This window comes from Cyprinodon tularosa, unplaced genomic scaffold (assembly GCF_016077235.1).
Source record: "Cyprinodon tularosa strain WSP-4 unplaced genomic scaffold, ASM1607723v1 ctg634, whole genome shotgun sequence".
Lineage (NCBI taxonomy): Eukaryota > Metazoa > Chordata > Actinopteri > Cyprinodontiformes > Cyprinodontidae > Cyprinodon > Cyprinodon tularosa.
The window spans coordinates 783,080-807,777 of NW_024039379.1; the positions used below are offsets into that span (position 1 = coordinate 783,080).

Below are 24,698 nucleotides of genomic sequence, written 5' to 3' on the forward strand. Positions count from 1 at the left end.
AAAAAACTTAAGAAAAGCTGAGTTTTTTCATAATGTGGAATCTAAGCCCTGCAGTCATTGCACAATTCCAAAAAGACATTCTTGTAGCTTTTTACGTTCTTCTGAAATAACATGGTCCAAACAACAAACTTATTTCTGCACCCGCTAAAATTTTTATAACTAGTTTTATAGTTTCCTTTGCTTCACATTTTAGCAGATATTGTTTTATCCTTGGCCTGTATTAGGATCTATTTCACCTAAATCTATAGTTGTCAACAGTCTTACATCAATTCTTCTTGTAGACCACAATGCATTTGGAATATCTTTGAAATCATTTTCATCAAATTGTGATAGCAAAGAATGCTGAGTTATTATAACACATGCTAAATCTTGAACTTGGGGTTTTACATTGAACAGAATTGTATAAGGCTGTTTCCATAGTTCTGTGTTAGGGCTGGTTTGTGTGGTGCGGACATAGATAGAAATCAGATGCGCCATCTGCAGCTTCTAAACACAGGCCTGTGTCTCTCCACTGTGCTTCACTAGCAGTACATTCCTTACATCTGTGTAGAAAGCATAACAGTAACTGCCGCTAACGAACCCCCATCTGTGTTCATAATTTGTGTAGCCATTATAGTAATGTCTTGTTTCAGAAACTGTTTTGCAAACTTTTCACGTGGGGTTAAGCACAAATTCATAGTGTTCTACTGTTAAACTAACAGACTTTCATCCAGTTGATCTGACAATGTTCTTCTAGCATAGTGCATATAAACACAAGTAGATTTTGTTGAAATGCTATTTATATGTTCTCCACATTCAGCCTTCATGCCACCCTGTTTGGGAAAAATTGCTTAATTTTCCCATCAATTCCCATCCTTACAAATTAATGTGGTGAGTTGGTGATATTACTACAAAAACATGCAACCTTGCAATCTTTTTCCTAATCCTTTGACATCCACTACTAGGATGTTTGACCATTTGCTGATTTTACAAAAATTAGCATTTTAGATGGTTTTAGTCCTACATTATCTTTAATGTAAATTTTACAGGCTCCTGAATTGCATATAAGTCTAACTGATTGTCTAATAATTGTTAGAACTATTCATGTTTTTTCCTTTAATGCATTTAATATCCCCCATGCTTCATACACATCTACTATTTTAATGGCTCCCCCATTTGGTCAAACACCTATTCACATTCAGATGAAAAACTTCCCCTGTGGACTCTTTCTTCCTGGTCTGCTTTTACTAGTCTGGGCTGAAAGCCCCCTTAGAAGTTCTAGAACCGCCCCTGCATCCTTGATGCCTTTTGAAATTTCACATGTTTATGTTAGTGCAACAATCTCTGCAGTTTACACAGAATATGATGATTTTAAGGCAGCACTGCAAAGGTTTTTTTTTTTAACTCATCTACAATTGTAAAAACAACTAATTTCATCCACATACAAATTTTATAACCCCTCCTATGGTTCATCTTTTCCCTTGGGTGGTTAGATCCAGGAAGTAAAATGTTTTCGGGGATGAGCCTGAACGTATCACAGGTGTGTCAGCTGCATCTCTGGAGTAACTTCCCCCTGCAGCATGTACATCTTTTTACTACTACCCCTTGAATGTTTAAATGCCAGTATGGTTGTTCTGATGTGTTTAAAAAAGAAAGGACAATTTGCTGTAGGTCCAGGACCTCTGCCGGGTCCACAATTAACTGCAATTTTTGCTGGTGCACATGACTCCTGGCGTCAGTGCTGGTCATAACATTGGTGACGGGGAGGGTCACTCTGCAGGGATCTGGACATTCTCGAGCAAAGTGGCCCTAGGAAGTCCTAGGAACAGCTAAGATACTGCGCAGAACCCTCAAACTCCCAGGCCTTTGGTAGAGGACCTCACCTTGAGGATGACACATACCACGAGGGGTGAGAAAACAGTTTTATATATATATATAGCTTCACCCCACCCTGTACTACCAGCTGCCTATCAGTAATACAGTGAATAAAAAGAGATCATTGCTCATGAGGCATCATCTCACCATCACTGCTGACAAATGTGGGAACAGAAAGTGTCCTGGCCTCTCAGGAGAACTGACTTGTTGTGGGAAACTCCACCAGCTTCTCCTTTTAACCTGTTTAGATGTGGGGCTTCAGTGAAACTCTGAGGTACTACCCGTATGATAAGCATAAATTGTATTTATTGACCTTTATTTATCACACACATCATGATCTGATCATTATGTTTAGTCTGCATGAAAACAGAGATTTTGAATTTCAGATCAAGTTTTAGACCAGATCGGGGATATTTTGCGCATGTTAACGTAGCTAATGTTGTTTGAGCCTTCCTCTGTTTTGGGGAGGCTTCTTATGTTGTAACTAGAAGACAAACCATTGTAAGCATTTCAGGAGCGATAACATAGCTTATGATTATCTGATTTTTTTAAATCTTTTATATACCCTTTGTAATTTTTTGTACTGTGGTTTTGTTCAGGAACCATGGCCTTACGAATGGTATGCCTCATAATAATTTAGTCCTCCACTGTTAACCACTGGCTTATTAGTGATTATATATGTCATAGTTTTGTCTTGACAAACTGGTCTGCCTCAAAGTCTGCCTGCAAGATGATGTGTCAGTTTTAATGTATTCATACAATTTTTTAGGTAATACAAATTTTCCTCTCCACTGTCGCTACAAGCATGCTTAGTGTGAGGGATTGCTGAAGAGTCAATGAGTCGATGCAATCAGCTGGTTTTCCTTAGATAGAAAACTTTGAATCAATCTGACTGGATGATCTGCTGAACTGGAAAGTGACCTGAGATGACATGATGTGAATTGGAGCTATAGAAATAAACTGAATTAAATGAATATATCTGTTTGATAGGTTGTATATGTATGTAGCATTCATTCCTTATATAAATTCCTTCCGTTGAAATTTTCTTTTACAATAAATTTTTTTCTCCTGAGTGTAGCCAACCAACCTGTTCTTCTTTTAGGATTAGATGAAAAGTCATACATTTAAATTCTTTTCTCTGGGCAGTTGGGTAATCTCAAGGCAATGCAGTAAACCATGCTAAAGTACAGAAAAATAGACAGCAGATCTTAAATATCCAATCATGCTTTCTGTTTCTACCTAGCGTTAAGTAATAATAATAATAATAATAATAATAAAGAAAATGTGTGTGATAATAAAACAGTTTATTGGTAACATACACAGTTACAGAGGCTCAAAGGTATACCTGTAAGTAATGGTAAGACAACCCAAGTTTATCATGAAGCAACTTTAGTAACAGTTCAAAGTGTTGTACATTAAAAAAACAGAAACAACCGTAGGAAATTGCATTGACTTAGACTTTTAGACTTAGGTAGACTTTGTTTTCAGTTTGTACCCCTAGAATGTATACAACAAGAAATTTAATTCAGTAGATACAAATTTCAATGTTATAGCGTGATTAGTAGAACTGAATAAAACTTAGTAGCCATGGAACGATATGAGCATGAATAAGTGATCAAATTATCTGCAATTCAAAATGGTACAAAACAACAGAAAAAAAAATCATTATCTAAAAGGAAAATTAGGAAAGCATCTATGAAGGTTTCCCTCAGGCCAACTTTGCTGCAGGCACCCTAAATATCTTATTTTTTTTCTTTTTCACCAACCCAACCCATTCAAAAATCTTTTCTACATAGCATTCTTATTATTATTTGTATGAGAAAATGGCATCATTAACATATAAGAAGGTCGTTATACATTATACACTCAATATACAATACAATATACAAAAGTCCCAAAAACTTAAAACTTTGACCTTTACAGTAAATAGAGTTTGGTTGTCCTCATTCTGCAGGATGTAGGATTAAAATCCATCACACAATAAGAAATATCTCATTTCCAAACCAAGGATGTCAGATTGAACACAACATTTGGGGCTGGAGCTTTGCCCAAAACCAACCAACCAATCAACTGAGGTAACAGGGATAGATTTTTCATCAAAAAGTTTCCGATTAGTTTTCAAGATCAGTGGTCATGGTAGTCTGTATCTTTGAAGCAGACATTGACATCCATCAATTTTCCCAGTTTACCATAAATACTGCTTTTTAGCATAAAGCTGGAGTAGTTGCTCTGTCAAATTTCCATATTGTCAATTAATCTCAGAAAAAGAAGAGCTAACAGTAAGAGATAAACTTCCAAATATGGCTTAACATCCTCCTGAATCGTCTTACCTTAGAAATAATCTGTAGAACCACAAGAGGCTGCTCGCTCTTCATGGCCTACTCTAAGTTATAGTACAGTGACAGTGACCCCTTGACTGATTGTGAAAAATCTTGCTGAAACAATGAACTCGGTGTTGAACAATGAACAGTGTTCTTACAATTAAAAAAAAACAATAAAACAAAAAATGATTAACAGTAACAGATAATGTTTCTCAATGTGATTAAGAAAACACTTTTTCTATTAAACAAAACATCCTGATATTCTGACTGGAAGGTGCATCAGGAAGAGGTTGAATAAGAAAAAGGTTGAATTCATGAGTCTAAAAACAAGTTTCTGATTGAAGTAATTTCCCTCTGGGATTAAAGTATTTCTGATTCTGATTCTAAGCGACTGACACACAAAGAATAAACTGGAGAAAGATCAATACACTGGCTGAGATTTTTGCCCGATATTATATATTGGTCTCTTGTAAACATTAGAAAAGCAAACATTATCGGCCCCAAAGTATTGGCGGCACATATATCACGTTGGGTGAGAGTGATTTCAGAGTATTCAGAATATGCGCCTTAATAAACTGCATCAGTCGATCTCTAGACTGAACTATCTAGTCAACAACAAGAGGTTGTTGACCATGAGACAACTTTTCACATTGAACTGAGCACAAAGACATCATGGAACCAGAACTGAACCCAAACCCAGGATACAGAGGTTCAGTGAATGTGGTGTAGAAGGTGTGGAGGTGGATCAGTGATTTAGAGACTCTGTAGAAGGACAGAATGCCAGCAGGACAGTCCACATAGACTGCTACTCTGTTGGAGGTAGAGGAGGAGGAGGAGGAGGAGGAGGAGGAGGAGGAGGGGGAGATCGAGGAGGTTGACCAGGACAACCAGGAGGTGGAGGAGGAGGATGAGGAGGAGGAGGAGGAGAACCAGGAGGTGGAGGAGAAGGAGGAGGAGGAGGAGGAGGGAGAGGAGGAAAGGATAACCTGTCCCTTATTCTCAAAGACAGAGTAACCATCCTCAGAGCATCTCAAACTCCATGACTGATCATTCCTTCCAAACCTGCCGTCTCTACTCTTTCCTTTCCTCATAATTTTTTTGTAACTCACTGATATTTCAACTCTTCCTTTCCACTCAACCTCCCAGTAACAGCGACCAGTCAGACCAGTTCTACACAGCAGCTGAGGCCAGTTATCAAATCTGTCTGGATGATCAGGATAGGACTGAAGCTCCTCCCCATAGATCACCTTCCTGTTGTCCTCAGACAGTTGTAGTCTTCTGTTCACTGTGTTTGGGTCGATGTCGATCTGACAGGAATCTGATGGAAAGAAAAAAACACAATCACACTTTGATAAGGAATCCTGAATGATTGATGTACAGTTTGAAGGTGGTTTAATGTGAGCAGCTTTGCTGTCAGGATTCCACTGAAAAACACACTTACACTTCCCCAGACCTGGTGTCAACCATTGTTCTCCAGCAGGCTCCACCCTGAAAGGAGGAGGAGGTCAGATCATCAGTCTCTGTCAGCTTGCAGGCATGGATGTAACATATCTCTGAGACACACATTGTCCTACACAGAGAAAGGTAACAGTCCAACAGTTGGACGCGTCCCCTTGTTGGAAACATCCACAGTTTTCCAATCATTTTCCTTTGAGCCTTTATTAGTGAGAAGAATCTTCCAGATAACTCCGTCATGATCTCTGCTCACAGATGAGGCATCCAATAAATCCTATTTCACCAACATTTGAAATATTCCTGGACACTTGTGTTAAATCATAGACGGATCCATTTCCTGTATCAACATCTGTAGTTGTTTCTTTTCAATCGTTCAAACTAAATCAGGTCCCCTGAATGTTCTTCTATTATTTCTCTATTTACACCTGCTTTGGTTCCATCCCATAATATTTAATGGGCCATTAAAAGCACCACATATTACCAATGATATAGCCCTTTACTCAGCTGGTAAATTTGAATACATTTATTTCGAGAGCAATAAGTCATAATTATGTGAATGCAGTCAGAGATTTACTGAGAGGAAGGTACTGTTTACTTTCAGACCGACTCAAAGTCAGAGAAGTAATTCCTCCTCTTCCTCCTCTATCAGACCTTCTCTGCACCTGCAGCAGGTTCCTCCATACCTGAGATCTTCCAGACCCCACCCTGGATCCTTCAGTCCAGCCGACAGCAGCTTCACTCCTGACTCTCCTGGATGATTGTAGCTCAGGTCCAACTCTTTCAGATGGGAGGGGTTGGAGCTCAGAGCTGAGGCCAGAGAAGCACAACCTTCCTCTGAGATCAGACAGCCTGACAACCTGTAGACACACAGTTTAACACATGATAAGAAAGTTAAGGAATGACGGAGTAGAAACTCTAAACTCACAAAATGTCGCTAACAGATTAAATTATTTTGGATATGAGAACAAAAATGCATAGATAGTACTGTTTATATAGAGATACAGAATCAAAATAAAATAGCCATTCAGTCTAAAAATGTGTCATGAAAACCTTCCAATGGCACTAAACTTCTAGCATCAAGCCGTGGCATCTACCCACTCAAAGTGCACATGCACACTAAGGTCAGCTTGCCACACTCAGAATAACTTGATCCTGTGTTTACGTGCATGCCTGTCTGATTGTCAGTAGGCATAAATCAACCCTGTCAGCTGGTTAAACTAAACTATGAATGAAACATATTGTTCTATTTAATGAAAACACTCAGACAAACTCAGACCAAGATGGTTGACATGTAAACATAGTTTGGTGGGGGGCCGGGGCGGCGGAGCTGCTCTGGCCGCGTGTCAGGGCCTGGTGCGGGCTGCAGGGGGGGCGGCGGACGTGGCTGGGCTGCTTTGGCTTTGGGGTGGTTGCGCCGGCTGCGGTCTGCTCTTCTTGCGGTTTTGCGCCGGGCGGCTTTTCTGCTCTCGGGCTGATTCTGTGCGCGGTGTGTTTCGTTGCGCGCTGTTGGCGTCGGTCTTGGTGGGGTGGGGCTGCGCTTTTGGCCGGGGGGGCGTTTTGGGGGGGTCCCGCGGCGCTCGTGGCCGGTTCGCGGCGGATGCGCATGGGCCCCGGCCGGGGGCGGGGCCGCCTGAGTGTTTTCCTGGGTGGTGCGGTCGCGGTGGGTGTTGCGGCCGGTCGCCGGGGCTTGGTGCGGGGGGGGCGGGGCGTGTTTCGGTGCTCTGTGGGGCTGGGGCGTTTCGGTCGGCGCTGTGGGGGGGCTGGTGTTCGGTGCCCGGCCCTACTTCGGGGTGGCCGGCTGCCGGCGGGGCCCGCAGACTCGTCCCCGCGGCTCCCCGGGGGGGCCGGCATGGCGGTGGCTGGGGGGCTTCCTCGTGGCTGTCTCTCCTCCTGCCTTGGTGGGGTCTGGTTTCCGGGGCTGGCCCCGCCTTGGTGCCTTCGCTTCTGGGGTCCCCTTGGGCGCCTGGGGCTTTGGGTCTCCCGGCGCTGGACTCAGTGCTCTGGGGGGTGTGCCTCTCCGGCTCTCCACAACCACTATTGAGCATTTTTTTTTCTATGGTTAAAACTTTACATGCACAAGTTCACCCTCACAAACAACTACAGGTGCTAGGCTTCAGGTACTTAGAGATTCACTTCCAAACAGAAACCCCACATTCATATCTTCAGGTAACACAGAGTACATGTCAGACTTAATAATATTACTTTAGCGATAGTTTCAAGGTGTTTGCTTTATTGTATATCTCGTACCATGTTTTTTTGGTTGTGCTGTTCTTTTTCCATCTTTTTTTTTTTTCTCTTTCTCCATCTCATTACAGGTGTCGAAGCAGACTGAAAATGTTTTGTCATTGTCTCCTTCCTATCTCCTCTTTCTTTCATCTTTTGTCCTGTTTTTTTCTTTTTCTTTTTCCTTCTTCTTCTTCTGTTTTTCTGCTCTACTTACATTGCAGTGTCCATATGAACTGTAAAACTCCCTGCATAATTATAATAAAGCAATTTATATACATGAAACAAGTGGAGCAGTATGGCAATTGCGATACCGCTACACTTGTGAAAGTAAAATCTGTTGGGCTCCTTTTGGCATCAAGACAATTATTCTTATTGCCACCTTGCCAGACAGGACACTGTAAAAAAAAAAAAAAAAAAAAAAAAAGACATGTAAACATAGTTTCCCATTTGCCTTTTTTAATTACCAGATGAACCAAAGTCAAAGCTTTTCATGTTAATGTCTAATGTATTTCTACAGAACTGGACTACCTGCTATGTTTCATTTAAATATTTATATATTTTTTTTTACGTTAACACTTTGATGTCTGAACTAGTTTCAACATTTCGACTGGCAAGTTTACATGTTATAGCTTTAGTCCAGAGGTCACTGATTAGTGGACCGCGGTCTGGATCTGGACCCAACCTGATTTAAAAAATTTATAAATTACCGCATGTTGTCCGACTACAGTGTCTAACTTTACTTGCGCCACATCTCCTGTTAATACGGTAAAGCCCTGGGGAGCGTCCGGCTCCAGGCTGCACGTGATCCAAATGAGCCAATGAGCTGTCAGTCTGGGTTGCTGCTGCTGCTACTTTTAGACACAGCAGGCAAACCTGTGGCAAGCCGGGCGATGGGAAAGAAGGAGAAGACCATGAGAAAAAGAGAGCAGAAAAAAGTGTGGACTGCTGGAAGAACTGCGGTGAACTGGTGAAAGAAAAGTGAAATGGCGTGCTCAAAGATGACCCTGCACATTTAGAGGATGTTTGGCTCAACCTGCTGCTGTGAAGCAGGATTCTCCACCATGAACAGAATCAACAATAAATCTGGATCCAGGCTCAAATTGAGCACCTTGATATGTGCTTGAGAATGGCTTAGTCTCTGGTTAAACCCAGGTTTAAAGCCTTGCAGGGCAGCCTAAAGCCCACTGCCAACATTAAGACAGAAAAAACAAAGAAACGCTCAGTTCAGGTGTTTGACAAAATCTGGCAATCAGGAAATAGTCTATAAACCAAACTGAATAAATGTTGTTCTCTACTTCAAAACACACTTTAGATTTTAAAATGGAAAAATCTCTATTACAAGACTTGAAAACTGAGTTCCGTGTTTTTAGCAGTTTCTGGACCTCCCCATTCACGCAGGGCCGTTAGTTGGCCCGGGAGGTGATGTTTTTTTTTTATGCTGACTTACTCAATGAATTTCTTGATGTGGGCTGACACAGTCATGGCATACTCATCTATATGTATCCTGTTGTCATAGGTTGCTGCATCTTTAAACATGTTCCAGTCAGAGCATTCGAAACATTCCTGGGGTTTCTATATGGCCCCCTCAGACCACACTCTGATTTCTTCTTTTATTGGTTTAGTCCTGATTAGCTGGGGCCTGTATGTAGGAATTAGCATGACAGATTTGATGATCTTAAGATCTGATGACCCGATGTGGGGGCGGAGAGCTGTTGTTGCACCAAAATGTGCACTATTTATTTGCTGTTTTATATTAATTTTTACAGTCTGAAGTTAAGCGGGACAGGCTTATGTTTAAGATACTTATTCAGTAAATGTAGTTATTTTGTATAAAGTGAAAAATAATCTGTTTTCCATGTATTCATGTCACTCACAAATATACATCTAATTCAATGCAAATTTGAGTCAAATAGTGAAATAAAATCATTTCACACACAAACAGGGGTTAAAAAAAATCACCACGCCAGGAGAGGGAAAGGCAATCGGGTCATTTGGTATGCAAATGAGGTGTTACTTTTTTTTAAGGGAGTTGGCAAACCTTCTGTGATTAAACCTTAAAACCCTTGCTTGATCACGATGATGAATAAATAGTTTAAACCTAATGTTAATTTTTTATGTTGATTATTAGGAAAATTGTTTCTGATCATTTTTGTGGGCACTTACACCATAATTGCCTTTGTGAAGAGTTTCAATCAGGTTTTAGAGATCCCTATAGCACCAAAACAGCTGTGGTGAAAGTCACTAATGTTCAATGGTGGACAATTTAGGTCCAAAAACTAAAAACCCTTCAAGTTTTCCTTCTGTTAAATCCAAAATAGAATTTAAAATCCTCCTTCTCACATATAAAGCCTTAAATGGCCAAGCTCCATCTGATATCAGAGATCTGATTGTTCCTTATGTTCCTAACAGAGCACTTCACTCTCAATCTGCAGGTTTACTAGTGGTTCCTAGAATTTCTAAAAGTAGAATGGGAGGCAGATCTTTTAGTTCTCAGGCTCCTCTCCTGTGGAACCAACTACCAGTTTTAGTCCGTGAGGCAGACACCCTGTCTACTTTTAAGGCTAGGCTTAAAACTTTCCTTTTTGATAAAGCTTCTAGTTAGAGTGGCTCAGGTTATCCTGAGCTATCTCTATAGTGATGCTGCTATAGGCTTAGACTGCTGGAGGACATAGGGACCCCTTTTTCATCATTCTGCTTCATTCTATCTCTATTCTCCCACTCTGCAGAATCTGTTAGTTCAATCTCTAACGTTCTGCTCTCTCTGCTTTTTCTCATAGTAGCTTCATCTGGTCTGTTCCTGTTTGGCTGTGACTCCATCCTGGAGAGAAATATCAGCTGTGCTGCTGCCATCAACACCTTTGTTTATGATCTAAATCCTGTTAACTTAACCAGGTGATTAGCAAGGACTTAGCTAACTAGAAGTTTAAATGGTTGGAACTAATCTCTGTACAGGATTTACTTTCTGGACTTGGATTATCTACCTCTGCTAATGATATTCTCATGGCCTCAAATAATGGACTTGTGTCTGTACTCGATTTGCAAAATCTCAGTGCTGCAGTTGATTCAGTAAATTACAATAAATCAAAAGGAAATGAAAATTATTATTATGAAATGAATAACATGGTATGTAAACTTTTAATTTTGGGACACAATAAATACAATACTCCTGAGTTTCACCTTTCACCACTCTAAAATTGGTTAATTTCTCTCCTTTGTTTGAGATGGAAATATTTGGTTTATGTATCAACCAATCACAGCTCTTAGAAGACAGCCATGCTTCTCTGCTGGTCCAACTACACTTCAATAATAAAGGTTTCGTACTACCAAGAGGCACTCTCAGGAAGGAGCATTGAGAGACTGGCGATCTTTGTGAATCCAGGCCATAATTTCAACCTGATGAGATCATTTACCTGAGAGTTTCTATTTTGCAGTTTGGGCTCTCCAGTCCAGCAGATAGAAGCTTCACTCCTGAATCCTCCAGGTTGTTGTTACTCAGGTCCAGTTCTCTTAGACTGGAGGACTGGGAGCTGAGAACTGAGGACAGAGCTGCACAGCTTTCCTCTGAGAGGTTACAACCACTCAGCCTGAAGAGACAAGGAGAAAATCTGTTATGAACCATCATCATCCATCCATCCATCCATCCATCCATCCATCCATCCATCCATCCATCATCCATCCATCCATCCATCCATCCATCCATCCATCATCTATCCATCCATCCATCCATCCATCCATCCATCCATCCATCCATCCATCCATCCATCCATCATCCATCCATCCATCCATCCATCCATCCATCATCTATCCATCCATCCATCCATCCATCCATCCATCCATCCATCCATCATCTATCCATCCATCCATCCATCCATCCATCCATCCATCCATCTATCTGCTTGTCTGAGGGTCTCAGAGGGACTGATGCCTATTTGCAAAGGATAATGAACAATAGATCTACAACCAATGTTGATTTTGTTTTAATGAAGATGATGAAATCCAGCTATTGTAGTATCTAGGCTAGAGCTGTCTTTCTGGTAAATAATCTGGTAAAGAACTTTTTTTTCAACATAAAACTCACTCAAAGTAACTAAATCTCATATCGTAATGAGTAAAATGACACTAAGACTAATAATAGATTTCATGCTGAAGACTAAGACTAAATCTAAGATGGCTTTCAGAAACAATACTGTCTACAACAAGCATCTCCAAAGTGAGGTGCGGGGGCTATTTACGGTTCTAAGGATGATTCTGTGTGGCCCTCGACCACAATTCAAGGGTGGAATGAATTGGTTTATTAATAGAACTGGTAGTATAAATTTTACAATGCAATGCTTCCAAAAAGATTTTTAAAAATCAGATCTGTTAACAGCTAAAGTAAGCCACTACATAAAATATTTATTTTTTATCAGCAATGTTTTGCTTTAATTTGACTGGACTTGGGAGTCCCTGTTTGTGAAATTAGGCTGAGTAAAGCGAAAGTGAACCAAAATCTTTTCTTGTTGAAGATGAACTCAGAGAAAACAAGATCATGATGCTTGACCTGAAAACATTGTACGCTGCCACTTTTTTATTTTTTTGCAAGCCAAACCCAGGAAACCTTTTTTAAACTATGTTCATGCCTAGATGACTTGGAGGTTACTTGGAGGTTACCACTTTGCTTGTTTGACAACAATGCATTTAAGTTATTGAAGAGCATGTAAGAAAGAATAATGAAGACTTTTATGGCCCCCAAAGCAATTTTCTTACATTTCTGGGCTCCATGGCAAAACGTTTTGATACCCCTGATCTAAAATGTTTATCTCTTTTAAGTAACCAATATGTTTTACCATAAAGATGTATAGATTTCTCTTCTTTTATGCATCAAACTGTTACCTTTTTTAATTTCCTGTTTTTTATAATAAACTGAAACAACAAAAGTCTAAATTTATCTCAGGATAAGTAGATTTCTTATTATTAATAACAATGCAGTAACAATCAGTGTCCTTACAGAGCTTTGTTGGAGGCTTTAACAACTGGCAGCAGCCTCAGAAGAACCTCCTCTGATGCAAAATACTTCTTCAGGTCAAACACATCCAAATTTTCTCCAGATGACAATAAAATATAGACCAGAGCTGACCACTGATCAGAAGATAATTCATATTTAGAGAGACTTCCTGAACTCAGAGACTGTTGGATCTCCTGGACCAGAGAACGATCCTTCAGTTCATTCAGACAGTGGAACAGATTGATGCTTTTCTCTGCAGAAACATTCTCACTGATCTTATCTTTGATGTACTGAAGTGTTTCCTGATTGGTCTGGGAGCTACTTCCTGTCTGTGTCAGCAGACCTTTCAGGAGTCTCTGATTGGTCTGCAGTGAAAGTCCCAGGAGGAAGCGGAGGAACAAGTCCAGGTGTCCATTTGGACTCTGTAAGGCCTGGTCTACAGCGGTCTGATGGAGAGACTTTGGTTCATTCTGTTTAGATGTTTGTGTTTCTTCCATCAGGTTGATCCCAGAGTTGATGAAGGTCAGATGAACATGAAGAGCAGCCAGAAACTCCTGAAAGCTTAGGTGGACGAAGCAGAACACCTTCTCCTGGTACAGCCCTCTCTCCTCTATAAAGATCTGTGTGAACACTCCTGAGTAAACTGAGGCTGCTGTGATATCGATGCCACACTCTGTCAGGTCTGATTCATAGAAGACCAGGTTTCCTTTCTTTAACTGATCAAAAGCCAGTTTCCCCAGAGACTCAATCATCTTCCTGCTCTCTGGACTCCAGTGTTGATCTATTTCAGTTCCTCCGTCATACTTGATCTTCTTCACTTTGGTCTGAACCACCAGGAAGTGGATGTACATCTCAGTCAGGGTGCTGGGCAGCTCTCCTCCCTCTCTGGTCTTCAACACATCCTCCAGAACCGTAGCAGTGATCCAGCAGAACACTGGGATGTGACACATGATGTGGAGACTTCTAGATTTCTTCATGTGGGAGATGATCTTACTGGCTCGCTTCTTATCTGTGAATCTCTTCCTGAAGTACTCCTCCTTCTGTGGGTTGTTGAACCCTCTGACCTCTGTCACCATGCCAACACAGTGAGGAGGGATCTGATTGGCTGCTGCAGGGCGTGTGGTTATCCAGAGGAGAGCAGAGGGAAGCAGTTTCCCCCTGATGAGGTTTATCAGCAGAACATCCACTGAGGTGGACTCTGTAACATCAGTCAGGATCTCCTTGTTGGTGAAGTCCAGAGGAAGTCGACTCTCATCCAGACCATCCAAGATGATCAGAACCTGGAAGTCTTCAAAGCTGCTGATTCCTTTGGTTTCAGGGAAGAAGTGATGAACAAGTTCCACCAAGCTGAACTTTTTCTCTTTCAGCACATTCAGCTCTCTGAAGGTGAATGGAAATATGAACTGGATGTTGTGGTGGGCTTTGCCTTCAGCCCAGTCCAGAGTGAACTTCTGTGTTAAGACTGTTTTCCCAATGCCAGCCACTCCCTGTGTCATCACTGCTCTGATTGGTTGATCTCTTCCAGGTGGGACTTTAAAGATGTCTTCTGGTCTGATTATTGTTTCTGGTCTGTTTGTTTTCCTGGATGCTGCTTCAATCTGTCTGACCTCATGTTCATCATTGACCTCTCCAGTTCCTCCCTCTGTGATGTAGAGCTCTGTGTAGATCTGGTTCAGAGGGGTTGGACTTCCTGCTTTAGCGATTCCCTCAAACACAGACTGGAACTTCTTCCTTAAACTGGTTTTAAGTTTTTGTTGACTGAAAAACTCTAGATAAAACAGCAAAAGTAAAATCAGGAAGGACACTAAATGATCTTCTTAAGATTATTTGAAAATATATGATTCCATTTCAATAGACATCAGTAAGTCTGTGATTTATCCATTAGGTTCAATCTTTGTAATAATCCTCTTACTGCTCTGCAGAAGGTCAGCCAGCTCCTCCTGCTTCATCATCATCAGAAAGTTCACTGTGATCTTCACCAGTGCCTCTCTGCTGCTCCTCCTCTGCTGTCCATCGTTCCCCTCCAACACCTTCTCATCATCTCTCTGAATCTCTGACCATTTTTGATCATCTGGACACAAACCCTTCTGGATCGTCTTCAGCTCGTTCTTCACAAAAGTGACAATGTTTTCCTCCAGCAGCTGAAAGAGAATAATTTATGAGGAAGACTTCAGACTAAAATCATGGAGCTAAACATCAGAACCCCGTTGGACAAACTGATGGTCCACTGGTCCATAAAGTGAAACATGCAGATGACTGAACAGAACCCATAAAAACTAAATGAGGTTCAAGTACAAACCATAAAGACGGAGTCCAATTGGTTTTGATGCTGCTGGACAAACTGACCCTTGGAAACCAAAGAGTTCTGCTGGTCCATTCTGTGGAATCAGTCAATCAATTAATCAATCAATTTCTCTATTGTCAACAACAATTTAAATTGTAATCAAGATTTCAGATTCAAGAAAAGCACAAATAACACCAGACAAACATTTCGGCAAAAGGAAAACATTGGAGGCTGGAGCCACATGAAATTCAACCTGACATTGGTTGGGGGTTTGAGAAAGAAAGGGCCAAGTCAGTTCTGGGCCCTTCCACTATAGTATCCAGGGGAGTTTTGATAAGGGGAAGGCCGACCACCGGAGTTCAACCACCGCAGCCACCTTCCGATCAGTCGCACATAGCATACGGCTAAGCTCACGACCCTGCTCGTTCACAGCCTTTGTGAGCACGTCAACCGCTCCAGGCAGCCTGATCAATGCCCAAATTTCAGATACATCAGGTGTCCTCCAAATCCAAACAGGAGAAATCCGAGTACCATAAATCCAATAATCGATATCTCTTCCTCATCCTCACTGACAACATTATAAGACACACCATCCTCCAACAGTCTATGGTGTATCCCACGAAGTATGTCCCAGAAGAACAGGAAGGTCCCCTAATCCGTCTTTAAGTAGAGAAAACTTGATCAATTGCATCAAGAGACCAGCTGGTAAGATCCATTGTTTGAATTCGTATTGAATTAATTAAGAGAGGGCTCAGAAAAGACAAGACACAGCAAAGCAGGGACAGAGCAGAGAGTTGCAGGAACAGCAGAAAAATAGGACAGTCTTCCTCAAGAGTCAGAACAGAAAATAAATCGGAAACACCAGGAACAATTAGTTCATTAGTTTTCAACTTTCTGGGTACCGCATGTCTATATTTATTAAAGGAAACTTAGGGTTATGAACTTAGGACAAAAGTAAGAATGTATAGCATGAATTGAACTCCCTAGGATATAGGACAAGAGAGTTTTGTTTGTAGTTCTGTGACGGTGAGGTTAAACTAATTGTGCCCAATATTCTTTTTACAATCTATTTATTTGAGATTGTTGGTGAAACGTATCGGGTTTACTTCCTGTTTTGACTGCTGAGCATTGTTGTTCTGGCTATCTCGCCTGCATTTAATTTTTTTAAAGTGATATCTCTATATCTAAGTACCTGTCCAAAACCACTTTAAAACATAGCGCCCTCTGCTTCGCACTTGCTGCTTTCACACAGATTTAATTCTGGTAGTACGGAGTAGCTAGCCTCAGCTAGCACTAGCTTAGCATCGCCATTGATTTTCTCTCTCCCTCTTCTTACTCTTTTCTAATTCTTTCTTCTTCCTCTCCTCTCTCCTGCTCTCTGTGTTCAGTTATTCCTCTGCCTCCTTTACTGACAATGTAATGTGTAATAAGTGTATTTTTTTAGCTTTGGAGGCGAGGGTGTCATGTGAATTAACATCCAGGCTTCAGACTGTTGAACATCCAGGAGTAAGAGTAGGCCCTCTTTTTAACTGCCCAGAGCTACCAATACCAGCGACAACCCCACGTAACCATCCTCCAGCAGTGCCTGAGCAGCTAGGTAATTGTGTAACGGTATGTAGAAAGCGTAGTCATGTCACTACCACCCCATTCACGTTTCTAACTGATTTAATTTCAATGAACTTAAATTGTGACCTCCAGGTCCCAATTTGGATGGTGCAGCTCTTCTTTCTAGAATTCAGGCAACATTCAAAAGCCTGACCACCCAGGGTGGAGACCAGGAAGCAGCTTCTCTGCTGTTACCCACTCATTACTGTAACCAGACAGTCTCTTGCCCATGATCAAAATCAAATAAATTAGAAAAAATTGTAAAGGAGTAAAGCGTGATAATCTAATTGAAATTAAAATGACATCAATTTGAGGAAAAGTTCAAACAATTAAAGGTGGATTATTTAACATAAGATCTCTTTCTTCAAAAAGTCTGTTAATTACTTGATATGTGATAATCACATTGATGTATGTTGCCTTACAGAAACATGGCTGCAGCAAGAGGATCTTATGAGCATAACTGAGGCAAGTAACTCTAGTTATTTAAATTTTCACATACCCAGAGGTTCTGGGTGAGAAAGAAGTAGCAACAACCGTTAAGTCTGATTTACTGATCACTCCAAAGGCAGTTAATAATTACTTTGAATGATCCACCAGGTCCTAACTCTGAATTGTATTTTCTTTACCCTGGATTTAAGATGAGTTTTCAGCGTTCCAATTTAATATGGTGTTAAATACTGACAGGGTCATTATAGTAGGGGATTTTAACATCCATGCTGACATTAAAGGTGATAGCTTTAGAGCAGCCTTTAATGCTATCTTAGACCTTATTGGCTTTGCTCAAAATGTAAATAGTTTCACACATTCTGATCTTCATACTTACATATGGCATAGAATGTGAAGAAATAACAGTATTTACTCACTCACTGTCCTCTCTGACCACTTTTTAATAACCTTCAGGATTACTTTATCTGAGTTCTCATCCCTAAAATGAAGGTTCCACTTTAGCAGATCATCATGTGTCACTAAACAATACTGCAGAGGACAAAAGTTTGGTTTATTCCCCTTCACCGGTGGATAATTTTGAAAAAGAAAAAAACTTTAAAAGCACTTCTCGCAAGATTGGTTACATAAGTTGTTCAGTCAATCCTAGTGTGAGTTTGAATGACGTCACATGGTCAGGTGGGCTTCTGCATCCTATTGGGTTGCTATATGACCTGTAAGCCATCAGCTTTTAGGAGACACCGTGGGGAAGTGGTTGTCCATGTGACAACCTTAGGAGACATTTACATCCAGGTCATCTGAAACAAGTGGGAGTGTGAAGTAGAAACAGCGGGGCTAGGTTAGTGTCATGTTTGTTATGCTGCCAGTTGCTAATTTTAGTCCCATTCATCTAAATGCATGGCTGTAGCAGGCTTTTCAGATAAATGTTGTGGGATGAAAAGCCAAAGTCCATATTAATATGAAGGGTCCCCTGTTTTTGCAAATCTAACATGATCACCTATTATGACTTTAATGGTAATTCTGTTTTCTTTTCCTGCTATTTTACAATGATCATTATGATCATTAATATCGACAAGGTTATATATTTATTGTGAAATTTATTTAATTGCAAATTGACCATGGAACTTGTAGCACAACACAGATGCTATTTATAATATTTTTGGGGATTTTTGTGTGCACTAGATCTATATTGATTCTTTTGTTAAATGTATTGAATTCAGCACTTGATATTTTTTGTATTGATTGTATGATTGAAACATCGGTTCTGTATTAAACAGGCCAAGTGTTTGCACTTTATAATGGGGAGCTAAAGGATCAGGCCTTGAACAACAATTTGAAGAGTCCAGGCTACTTTCACTGCTTTCCTTGCCAGGATGGTAGGGGGCTCCTTGCAGCCCACAAACACTCTCCCCATTCTTGGGCTGCAATGAACGATAATTTTGCAAATCCTTTAATATGTTGATAATTTGTTTGATTTATCAATTAATAATCAGATAGCTGAAGATTCTTTGAAGACAATATTTTTCCAAAATTAAACCAGATGAAACTCAAACTTTTCCACTTGAGGAGTTCTAGATAGAGCATATTGACAAACATTTTTTTTAATATGAAAAATGTTCACACATTTTTTTACAATCTTGATATATGTACTGCTCTCTGTGGGTTGCTCTGTCAGCTAAAGACACATTTGAGTCTCTATACTTCAGTTAACAATTAATTGATTACTAAATCAGTTCACGATTATTTAAATAACAGAATAATCACGATTAATCTGAGTAATTGTTCCGGCCCTACCCCACTAGTTCTCTGTTCTGATCATCGGCCATACACAAATCTGCCCTACACACAAACTTTTGCACTTTCCCTCCTAGGTTAAAATCTATCAAACCCAACATAAATTTCATGAACTGTGTATGGTTGGGGGAAATAATTTTAAGAACTTTTCTGGAGCTGAGTTGCTTTATTGCATTAAGGTAGGATGGGATGAAAGTGTCATATGACAAACATAACTGCAGCATAAGTTCAGAATATCTGGGTCCTTTAAAAACAAGGCAGCCTAGAACCAAACCTGAACCATGTTTGAAAGACAGCCTCCATGCAAGCCGACATGAAGGCTGCTTTGATTTTATGTTTACATATAATTTCTGTTATCTGACGTTTATAGAAAGGCTACAGCTTGAGCCTCAGAGGATCTACTCAGACTGGATTATGTTCAGGGTGACTACTAGACTAAAGAAACTGTCTGGTGGTGCAACAAGGTGTTTAAGGTTCTCCTTTACATATATGTATAAATAAGCAAATAGATCAGAGCTGTTAAATAGGATGTTGCAGCACCCACAGATCTTGCATCAACATCCAATCTGTCTACTGTCACTGCTGTGGTTCTGGAGAAACTCCAACACACACAAAGCTTCAGATATGAACATAGAAATGTGGTTAAAAAAAAGAGCTGAGTTTACATAAAACTGAGTCTGTTTCCATGGTTATAGCAGTTGGATACAGCTCACCTCTCTGAGGTTGGAGGTCCAGAGGATTTAAAGTCAGTGATATCATCCTTTGACCTGTTACTCTTGAAGGACACACCGCTGGGTTCTGGTTCTGGTCTCTGAATGATCCTGAAAGGAATGACAACACATTCTGTGAGGTTGAGTTCACATCCCAGCAGTAAACTGTATTATGGACCAATCTGAAGCTTCTACAGTCATGGCCAAAAGTATTGAGAATGACACAAATATCATATTTTCAGATGATCTGCTGCCCTCTGGTTTTCATGTCAGATGTTGTCATCACATACAAAAATACAATTGCAATCATATTCTGAGTAACAAAAGCTTTTAATGAGTTAGTGCAGCAAGACAATATTTGTTGACCCCTCTTCTTCAGGACCTCTGCTATTCTCCCTGGCTGCTCTCAATCAACTTCTGGACCAAATCCTGACTGATAGCGTCCATTCCTGCACAATCAATGCTTGCATTTTGTCAGAATTCCTAGGTTTTCGTTTGTCCGTCCGTCTCTTGATGATTGACCACAAGTTTTCAATGGGATTAAGATCAGGGGAGTTTCCAGGCCATGGACCCAAAATCTCTCTGTTTTGTTCCCTGAGCCAGTTAGATATCAGCTTTGCTTTATGGCGAGGTGCTCCATCATGCTGGAAAAGGCATTGTTCATCACCAAACTGCTCTTGTCTGTGGTTGCGCCGGCTGCGGTCTGCTCTTCTTGCGGTCGGGCGCAGAGCGGCTTTTCTGCTCTTGGATTGTTTCTGTGCGTGGTGTGTTGCGCGTTGTTGGCATCGGTCTTGGTGGGGTGGGGCCGCGCTTTTGGCCTGGGGGGCATTTTGGGGGGGGTTCTGCGGTGCTCGCGGCCGGTTCGCGGCGGATGCGCGTGGGCCCTGGCAGTTGGCGTGGACGGCTGTGCGTTTTTCCTTGGTGGCGCAGTCGCGTTGGGTGTTGCGGCCGGTCACCGAGGCTTGGTGCCGGGGCATGTTTCAGGGCTCCTTCAGGCTCCTCGGGGCGCCGGCATGGCGGTGGCTGGGGGGCTCTTCGGCGCTGTCTCTCCTCCTCCCTTGGTGGGGGTCTGATTTCCGGGGCTGGTCCCTCCTTGGTGCCTTCGCTCTTGGGGTCCTTTTGGGCGCCTGGGGCTTTGGGTCTCCCGGCGCTGGACTCAGTGCTCTGGGGGGTGCACCTCTTCGGCTCTCCACAACCACTATTGAGCATTTTTTCTATGGATAAACTTTACATGCACAAGTTCACCCTCACAAACAACTACAGGTGCTAGGCTTCAGGTACTTAGAGATTCACTTCCAAACAGAAACCCCACATTCATATCTTCAGGTAACACAGAGTACATGTCAGATTAATAATACTACTTCAGTGATAGTATCTAGGTGTTACTTTATTGTATCTTGTTCCATGTCTGTTGGTTGTGCTGTTCTTTTTCCATCTTTTTGCACGTGATGAAGCAGACTGAAAATGTTTTATCATTCTCTCCCTTTTATCTCCTCTTTCTTTCATCTTTTCTCCTTTTTTCAGTTTTTCCTTTTCTTCTTCTGTTTTTCTGCTCTACTTACATTGCAGTGTCCATATAAACTTTAAAACTCCCTGCATAATTATAATAAAGCAATTTATATGCATGAAACAAGTGGAGCAGTATGGCAATTGCCGTACCGCTCCACTTGTGAAAGTAAAATCTGTTGGGCTCCTTTTGGCATCAAGACAATTATTGTTATTGCCACATTGCCAGACAGGACACTGTAAAAAAAAAGAAAGAAAAAAGAAAACATGCAAATTGAGCCATTCAAACGGGTCCACCCCTTAGGAATGGGCAGCCGTTTGTATTCTTTGTAAGCCTACAATACCTGATACCTGTCTGTCTTCTTTGTCTGGCTGAATAGGAGAAGTCTTCTGTTCTCCTGTAAAGTGGTTTTACATTCCTTCCCGATGATAGTGGGAAGGAATGAACTCTATCGCTGCATTTTAGTTTTTTCAAAGCTGGAATCGGTGTACCCCCGGAGTATCGGAGTTCTGAATTGAATGCTAATGCTGACTGAGCCTCTCTGAACGATCCACAGTGTGTTACTGTCTGTTTAATTCCTATTTTTTCATTTGTTTAAAGAGTTAAGCTACTATGGTTGGACTGGCTGGCATCATTAGCTCCGAACCAACTGGGTTTCCTGTGCTAGCTGAACTAACCCATTCTGTGCATTTTCGCTATATTTTAATGCATCCCTGAGTCAATTTTGACTGTAAAACAAGGTGAAACTTTACTGTTTTGATTGCATTTAATATTTCTGCTTCAAGGTTATCCACATTTATATGCTGCTATCTTAAAGGGCACATTAAGCCTTAAAACTCGAAAATTCATCAGAGACTCTTAAACAGACTCCTAAAACCCTTGCTTTATTTCCTTTGCTTTTTTTCAGTAGTGTTTAACACTTGCGTAGTTATTGGTACTGTATGATTAGAAGCTAGCAAAGGTTCCACTGTATTTTACCCCACAGTCTTTGGTGTTTATTTTTCACATTGAACGATTTATCACTCAGGCTGGATTCACTCCTCTTTAGCAGCATACGAATAAAGAGAGACACATTTATTTAGTTGGTGATTAATAACTGTGCTGATAGCCATAGAATAGAATACTAAATTGGTGAAAGACAACTGAATTTTTAACAGCTGATCCAAGAGTCCTTCCTTCTATGTAAGAGACTAAGAATCCTAGTAAGTAAGCAAATTAGTTATAATCACTCAACTGACAATAATTAATTGGTTTTACCTTTGATTTGAATGACCTATTAATTAACTATAGCTTCCATTTCTAGTTATTATATATATTTATAATCTTCTGCTAAACTTGCACACAAGAAACATGATATAATGCCCCGAGTCTGATTCCATGGTTACAGCAGTGGGATACAGCTCACCTCTCTGAGGTTGGAGGTCCAGAGGATTTAAAGTCAGTGATATCATCCTTGGACCTGTTACTCTTGAAGGACACACCGCTGGGTTCTGGATGGATCCTGAAAGGAATGACAACACATTCTGTGAGGTTGAGTTCACATCCCAGCAGTAAACTGTATTATGGACCAATCTGGGCAGAACCAGGCTGAACGATGAAACCCAGATTAATTGTCCCCTAGTTAAATAATGGCTCAATTTTTATTGTCTATTAAGGTTTGATGCAGAACAACTCTGGGTAGAAACTGGGGCCCTTATGGGTAACAGACTTTCTGCTACATTAGAACTGATTCTATTGAGACCCTTTAGAGAGTCAGTCAGTAGCAGCATAGAGGGAACAGCTGATTATGCCGATCTGGGTCAGAGTAAAGGTTCTTCCATCAATGTCTGATCAGCCGTCCTTCTTTCTAGGATGAAGGAAGTTGAACACAATAGATGATCTTATAATTATGAGATATTTTCTCATAATTAAAAGACCTGATCTCGTAATTATGAGATAAGTTGTCAGATTTTTTTATTCTTTGGTGAACCCAAGGGTGTAACTTTGAGATAAAAGTTGGTTGGGACGCTCTAAGGGTGGGGGCTGATGGACCTACAGCTACTCAACCCGAACGCTTTCAATATGGTTTATATTTTCTAAAATGAGCTCAAACATCTATTTATTGAATGCTTTACTATTGTTGAGAACACAAGAGAACCACAATACGCTGATATGTATAGTTATAGACAGATGCTTGCGGAACCCGCCGAGCTGCTAATAAATCCTCAAAGACATGTTAAGCATTGTGAAATAGAAATAATGAGGAGTTAGAGCCTGCGAGGATGAGTGTGTGGACATCCCTACATGCAGGGGTTGATGAGAAGGCCAGAAGAGATAAGAATGAGTGGTTGTAGCTCACCCAGCCTGCCTCATGGCATGAGCAGGAGGACGGCTGTTTTGAAATGTTTGATCTGGCTAGTGGAAGATATATTAACATAACAGAAAATGTCCTTGGTGGGGTGGATTGGTTTCCGTGGGAGTGTATGTGTTGGGAGTTGTTGTATATATATGTCTACTGTTCTTGCCCCAGTCAGAGAGCTTTTTCTCTCCATCTGCAGATGTAAAAATAAACTCCACAGCATGCACTAAAATAGCTAGTAGTTCCTTGAATGAAGTGCAGCATCTTTAAGCCTGAAAGAATAATGTTTCTTTGGTATCATAGGTTTAAAGACAACATGTGACCCGCTTCTAAACACATAAAAATAATAAACGATGTAATGTGTATATTTAAATATTCATACATAGTTTAAAGCTTACTAGAATGTGTTGTTTTAAAATCTTTTTCATAATTTGTGTTGTCAGCTGCAAAGGGAATCAAAATTCCACACTTTTGCACCCATGATTGACCCCACAGACATAGAGGATCAGAAGGTCATACCTGCAGATTTTATCCACTGATCTCTAGATGAGTTGGATAACGCATAGCAGAATTAATTAATTTAATTAGAAAGCCTACTGAAAACATTCTGAATACAGATTAACGTTTTAGGCATACCCAGTTGTACAAGACCAAATATCAACTAGAAACTGAAAAGTGAAAAGAAACCCTGTTCTCCAGCAAAAGGTTTTGCCCTCCCCCTCTGAGGACCTTTGCAAGAAACAAAGGCAGCAGACTTTAAATCTTTAAATTCAGGACTTAGAACAGACACAAAGCCTCCAAATTATAAGTTAACACAAATTGCCTCTGAAGACAAAGGCAATGAAAGTCTCAGTATCGCTGCAAGCTTAGAAAAAATGGGTGATACGCAGAACCAACCGGACCTCCTGCCTGTTGTTTTGTGACACCAGCTTCAGTGCACAGTTATCAATCTGATCGCAGTGAGACAGTTACCCTGTTTAAAACTCTCACATGCTGTGTGGTGCTCGTTAAACATTGAGAAACTTTACTCTGCTATTTGTCTTTGTGCACTTAGCTCTGTGTCTGCTGAACACTAATCATTATCAACATATACCTAACTCTAACCCATAAACTGAATTAACACCCTAAATCTAAACCTAACCCAAACCAAAAAAATAACTTTTCCATTAGGGGACC

At 40.8% G+C, this 24,698-nt stretch overlaps 1 protein-coding gene across 1 annotated transcript in view; it reads right to left on the reverse strand.

Moving 5' to 3' along the window:
* Window positions 1-19,784, reverse strand: part of LOC119798756 — a 41,253-nt gene extending 21,469 nt beyond the window's left edge. The window contains exons 1-8 of the mRNA XM_038308362.1: window positions 19,681-19,784; window positions 15,140-15,218; window positions 14,753-14,981; window positions 12,844-14,608; window positions 11,267-11,440; window positions 6,314-6,487; window positions 5,617-5,663; window positions 5,105-5,493 (exon numbers count right to left, since the gene is read on the reverse strand). Coding sequence (XP_038164290.1) covers window positions 5,105-5,493; window positions 5,617-5,663; window positions 6,314-6,487; window positions 11,267-11,440; window positions 12,844-14,608; window positions 14,753-14,981; window positions 15,140-15,217 — 2,856 coding nt within the window. The 5' untranslated portion in view covers window position 15,218; window positions 19,681-19,784. The remainder of the gene's footprint in view (window positions 1-5,104; window positions 5,494-5,616; window positions 5,664-6,313; window positions 6,488-11,266; window positions 11,441-12,843; window positions 14,609-14,752; window positions 14,982-15,139; window positions 15,219-19,680) is intronic.
* Between the last annotated feature and the right edge of the window lie 4,914 nt (window positions 19,785-24,698).